Source organism: Prenolepis imparis, unplaced genomic scaffold (assembly GCF_030444845.1).
Source record: "Prenolepis imparis isolate NDT839.2.m4 unplaced genomic scaffold, iyPreImpa1.0 SCAF_12, whole genome shotgun sequence".
NCBI lineage: Eukaryota > Metazoa > Arthropoda > Insecta > Hymenoptera > Formicidae > Prenolepis > Prenolepis imparis.
This window is the reverse complement of record NW_028141170.1, coordinates 11,989,253-11,995,303: the sequence shown is the minus strand read 5'-3', so window position 1 is coordinate 11,995,303 and position 6,051 is coordinate 11,989,253. Positions and strand designations below refer to the sequence as shown.

The following is a 6,051-nucleotide window of genomic DNA, read 5'->3' as shown; positions in this document are numbered from 1 at the left end:
ATAAATATTTACGCAATAATGTAAATCAAAAAAATTGACATGTTTGCAAAATATTAATTTTTCATTAATAATATTGAGAAAAATGTTTTGTAGTACCTAGACCACAATGTTCACAGCTTATAAATATCTGCTTCTTAACTCAATATATTTGTGTATCATCTTTAACTTAAAAAAAAGACAAAAGTATCTTTGAATAAAACGAAAAAAAGTTGCGATATTTTACTGAGAATGTTGTCAAGAGATCGAATAAATTAAACATTCTTTGTGTATAATATGCTACTTAATGCGATAATTACAATAATAAAGAAAAACTCGAAATGTAATAATAGAAAATAAGATATATGAAGATAATATAAATGTATGTGAGAAAAAAATTGAATATAATAACATTGATATTAAAAATTATAAAACGAATTTTTCTCCTGGGAGAGGTGAATAAAAGCAAAAAATTGCTATAAGATATACAATATATGTTTTCCAATATACTTTTGTTATAAGTTTTACAAAGTCTACAGATTATATGTACACATATACATTGATAATACTTGCATATGCGCAATCTATAATAGTAAACATAGCATTTACATTTCACTGTTTATAATCCATTTATCCATTTAAGACTTGCGATTACCTTCTATTTGAATTGTTCCTTTATAAGTATTTACATTAAATTACACACATACAGTGTTCTAAAATATATGCAAGTACAAAAGCATTGCAGCAATATATTGATGCGCAATCTCTTGTTTAACATTTGATTACGTTAATCATAATTCATGATTACTCAAACATTGAGTTCCTAAATTTAAAAAATTATTGTTTAAAACGCAAAATCATAATTCATTATTTATATTCGCGATTTTTACTGCAATGTTGTTAAAAATTTTGAAACATTTGTTTCGTATGTGTGTAGCATTATCAATATTTTTTTTTACAATTTTGCTAACACAAATTCCTCTTTTTTTACTTCATCATTTTGCACTGATGTTACTAGTCACTTTTTCAATACGTTGTTTGCCTCAGCACGTTCTTCCTCTAATTCCTTAGATGTGATATCCAGTTTTGATTTTGCAAATTCATTGATTGCAAGGTTCTGAAATTTCAAAAAATCTACAGATAAAAAATATGGAAAGAAAACTTTTACTTGACTAGGATGTTTACACAAATCTTATAAAAAATTCCTTGAGAATTCTCTGATCTTCCGGATACTTTCGTTTAAAATTTTAGATAAAGAAAATTTGTAGATGTAGTTTTTTAAAATAAGTTTCTTTATTGTATGCGCTTTCTAATGTTTTCTACGATTTCATACGATTATAAAGAAAGCAATTATCAAAAAACACCCACTACTCAATTTCTTTTTCCAAAGTTTTATAATTTTATTATATATAGTTGAGAATTTTGAAAAAAATAAATTTTTGATTTGGTAAAAAAATTAAATGGTAGTTCTTTAAAAAAAATTAAAAATTTTGTTTTTTTATAACTTTAAAGTACTCTTCAAGCAATTATTAAACTTTTTTCTATCTCTTATAGGGTTTGTTTTTTATCGCTGCACTGATGAACTAGTGTACACTGGCGCAATAAGTTAAAGTGAGACAAATATATTTTGTTTCACTCTAACTTACTGCACCAGTGCAGCGATAAAGAACAAACCCATAGTTTCGACGATATTCGACTCTAAAAGAAAAATATCGTTTTTTTTTTTCAAAATACCTCGAAAATTATCTTTTCCCTTTATAATCAATCAACAGCTGTAAAATGACTGTAATATGAGGTCCACTCCGTCTAATCTTTGCACATGTGCAGTCATTCCGCATGAAAAGTCTGATATCACGATCATTTTACGGTTGTTGATTGACTGTCATGGGAAAAGAATAGTTTTTGTGAGGTATTTTAAAAGTGTGCTAAAGCCATCTGAAGTAGTGTTTCATCGAAATATCTTTTCATTTAAAAATGGCATCTAAGAATTTTCAGCGTGTGCTTTCTCGTCACAATCTAACATAGCCGCGGCGAAGATCCAAGAGTCCAAGAGCCTTAATAACATATTCGAAGAATCAAATCGGTTCTGGACAGTTGTGACATGTCCCTTGTTAGTAGGGTGATATTTTTCTTCCTTACAATTTATAATATTTGGGTTTAACTATTTCACAAGATTACTAACTTGGACAATTTCATAGCGTTTGTCCTTAATAGTGACAGGGAAGGAAAAGACAATATCTTTTGGCACTCCGTAACTTCCATCAGATACAACGCCCATGCTGACCCATCCTCCAGGTTTAGTGCCAAACCACCAATCTCTCATATGATCTCCAGCTGCTTTAGCAGCGGACATGGCGGAGGACATTTTTCTAGCAGCTATTACTGCAGCGCCGCGTTTTTGAATCGTTGCTACAAAGGTATTATTCAACCATTCATCGTCGTTAATCTCAGATGGTACCGGTTTTACACCGGATGAAAGCGTTACAGTCGCATGTGCTGCATCAGGATACTGTGTAGAGCTATGATTACCCCAAATAATGACATTCTTGACTTTATCAACCTGTTCACATCAAGAAAATTATATAACATTATTTATATTAAGATTACATAATGCTGTAAAGTAATAGGCCAAATATATATACACAGGGTAGGGAAAAAAAATCAGTACCCCTGAATATAAGTTTTATAAAAAAATGTCTCATTGTCAGTTAAAAATTGTAAGATTTAAAAACATCTACTTGCTGATCTTATCACTTTGATCTTGAGTGATGTTGCCAAGGTCAGGGCAAAGTTATCTTGAATTTTTTAAATGGAATAATCATACTTTTTTTTATATAAATCGATTCCTTGCAATATTTTACATAAAAAGTTATAAGGTAGGATTGTCAAATAGTTTACGAGATATTTTATACTTTAATTTGACATAATCTTACATAAACTGAATGAAATATCTTGTAAAATATTCATTTTTCGACGATCTTATCTGCATGCTTTTATGTATAAAATGAAAGAAATCAATTGGTGTAAAGAAAACACATAGTTGTTTGTAAGAAAAAGTATGTAGTTGCTAGTTGCTCAGTTTTGAGTATGGATATATATAAACTTTTTTCTTATTTTGACGTCAGGAATATGTCCTATAAGTTTGTCTAATTATTTCGTAAACATGCAGTGCATACATTCTTACATTGTAAATAAAAATAAAAAGTCAAATGTAAGAAAAAAATACATAATTATATAGTAAAATTCTGTATATACGTTACAAAAACATCTTATTTTAACCATAATAGTGTGATTAAGGGAATGAGTAAGCAAGCGAGTGAGTGAGGAAGGAGTGTGTAAATATGAATTTTACCTGCACATTCAATCGTGTGGCCAATGCTGCCTGTGCCCTATTCTGATCCAATCTAGTCATCGCGGTAAAGTTTTCTTTTGGGATAGACGGTGCGTAATGCGAACAAATAAGCGCATTAGTGTTAGCAGGATTACCTACAACTAACACCTTGACATCTTTGCGAGCATATTTGTCTAATGCTTCGCCCTGCACCTTAAAAATTTCTACATTTGCAGCCAAAAGATCTTTACGTTCCATTCCTTCTTTTCTAGGCATTGCGCCAACCAAGAAAGCAGCTGCCACATTATTAAAGGCCTTTGTCGGTTCAGCCGTCGGCAAAACATCTACAAATTTAAATTAACTTATTTATATAATCATATATAAAATTAAAATATATAATACCATATATCATTAAATAGCAATCATTTGGCAATAACGCAACTTATTTTAAACTTATACTCTCAATTATTCATTAAGAGTATGATTGAAAATCTTTTCATATCAAATTATTTTTTAAAAAATAATAAAAACTACCTTTTGCAATTACCTTATTTTTTTTTAAATTCTTCTTTTAAAGCATAATTGTTCAAATATATAACATATAATATATTAAGTTACTATTATTAAGTTACTTATACAATTTCCAATTTGTACAACTAGTATGATTCATATAAATATACAAGTCTACAAGCATCAAGCAATATTTAATACATTTTAAAGCTTTGTTTAAATGTACAAATGTTTCATTTTGTCCACCTCGTAACAGAGGAAGTGCTAAGTCATCCAGTTCCATTACCACCCCATCCAATACTTTCATCATAGGTGGAATATCCAATAATCGAAGATTAACAGGTTGTTCTGGACCAAAAACTGTACCAGCTGCAATTTGGTATAATAGAGAATAGGCAATTTGCCCAGCAGCACCAGTAACCACAACATCTATCGGTTCCGCCTAATACAAAATAAAAAAAATTTATTAAAATAATATTATGTAGTAAAAAGTACAGATTTTTGGATGCGTAAATGTTCAAATGTTTTATATTTTTTCTCTTTATTAAATATTAAATTTATTAATGATATATAATTCTTTATTAAATATATTTTTATTAATAATTTAAAATTAATATATTTTACAAAACAAGAGAGGAAAAAAAGAGATTGAATTTGAATTCAAGGCACGTTAAATATATAATAATAAATAATTAAATATATATATATAATAATTATAAATAATATAATAATTAAATGTGTGTGTGTTTGCAAATCTTTGATAAGTGAAACGTTTAATATTACAACACCAAAGTGAAGGTCAAACAGAGGTGAAACTAAAGATAAATTTTATCAAGATAAAATCTAATTTATATAATTTCTAACTTAACTAATATATAATATTGAAAGGCCTTACCATTTTTTTGCAATATGTCTATTACTTTTCAACGATAAAGAATTACTATATTTAATATATTACGATTGTTCTCAAGAGTGATTGAAGAAATCGATGCAACACCCGACCAGTTGGATCGACTGGAACTGAATAAATGACTGGAAAACAGGGTCGCCAAACCACTATCATTATATAAGCTGCGTTCCAAAATTCATTGTCATTACTGGAAATCTATAATATATGTGACACACATGAACTATATATTTCCAGTACAGACAGTGAATTTCGGAACGCAGTTATAACATGACGTCCCGCCATTTTTCAAAATTATATCAATATTAGGAACAAGAATAAATATTAAATATTAGAAATAGAAATTTTAGAAATTATTTTATTTCAAAACAAAATTTGAAAAGAAATTGAAATAGACTAAAGACCACTTCGACCAACTCTGATTAACTTTAATCGACAATTAAACTATATCTTTGTCTCTTTTTAAGAACGTATAATCAGAGTTGGGAGTTGGTCGAAGTGGCCCCAACACACAATGCATTGAGAATTAGAAATAAAAGGAATAAAAATGACGGAATATTAAATATTAAATATAGGCCGGTATTCATAAGGCCTAGTTTACACCGTACGTCTTTTGATACGCGAATCAAAAGTAGTGCGCACCAAACGTTTAATTCGACTGCGTTTACACCAAATGTATAAATACATGCGCGCGTTTTACGGAATCCAAAATAGTACTCAATAAAGTACGAAGAGACGATATAAAAATATGGACCAAGACGTTACATATTTTTTTACTGTGATGTTTGCTATATCAAAAATACATGAAGATTTTCGAAAAAAATTAAGTTTACGGTTTTCTCATAAACGATGCGCATTGAAAATAAAGCTTCAGAGGTTATGTCTTCTAAGAAAAAATGAATTGTTAACTAAATACAAGCAAATTAACAATTTAGACCCTTGACTAACTATGGAAGGTATACGATATCGAAGAATTTGGCAAAATGAAAGAAGTTTTAATTTTTGGAACAGGATTGTAAATGTCCACTATACTCCAAAGGATTGAAAGTTTTCGTATGTCTAAAGCTAGTTTTTTAGAATTATGTAATCAACTTAGAAGTGAATTAGAACCAAAACCACAATTTCTAGAACCGAGAGAAGCTATATCAGTAGAAAAACAAATAGCTGTTGCTTTATATAAACTAGCAAGTACTGCAGAATACACAGTAGTTGGGAATGTAATGGGCATACATAAATCCTCTGTAAAAAAATGTTTATACAAGGTAGTAAAGGCTATTAATAAAAAAATGCTTTCAAAATATATATATATATATATGCCTGATAAAGA

General features: G+C 28.9%; 1 protein-coding gene across 1 annotated transcript; it reads right to left on the bottom strand.

Moving 5' to 3' along the window:
* Positions 1-449: 449 nt before the first annotated feature.
* Positions 450-4,869, bottom strand: Mdh1 (malate dehydrogenase 1). The gene is made up of 5 exons (XM_083052412.1): positions 4,713-4,869; positions 4,064-4,259; positions 3,329-3,651; positions 2,159-2,536; positions 450-1,093 (listed from the first exon to the last, which is right to left on the bottom strand). Exons 1-5 carry the CDS (start codon positions 4,713-4,715, stop codon positions 995-997), a joined length of 999 nt encoding a protein of 332 aa, XP_082908538.1. The 5' UTR covers positions 4,716-4,869; the 3' UTR covers positions 450-994.
* Positions 4,870-6,051: the final 1,182 nt, after the last annotated feature.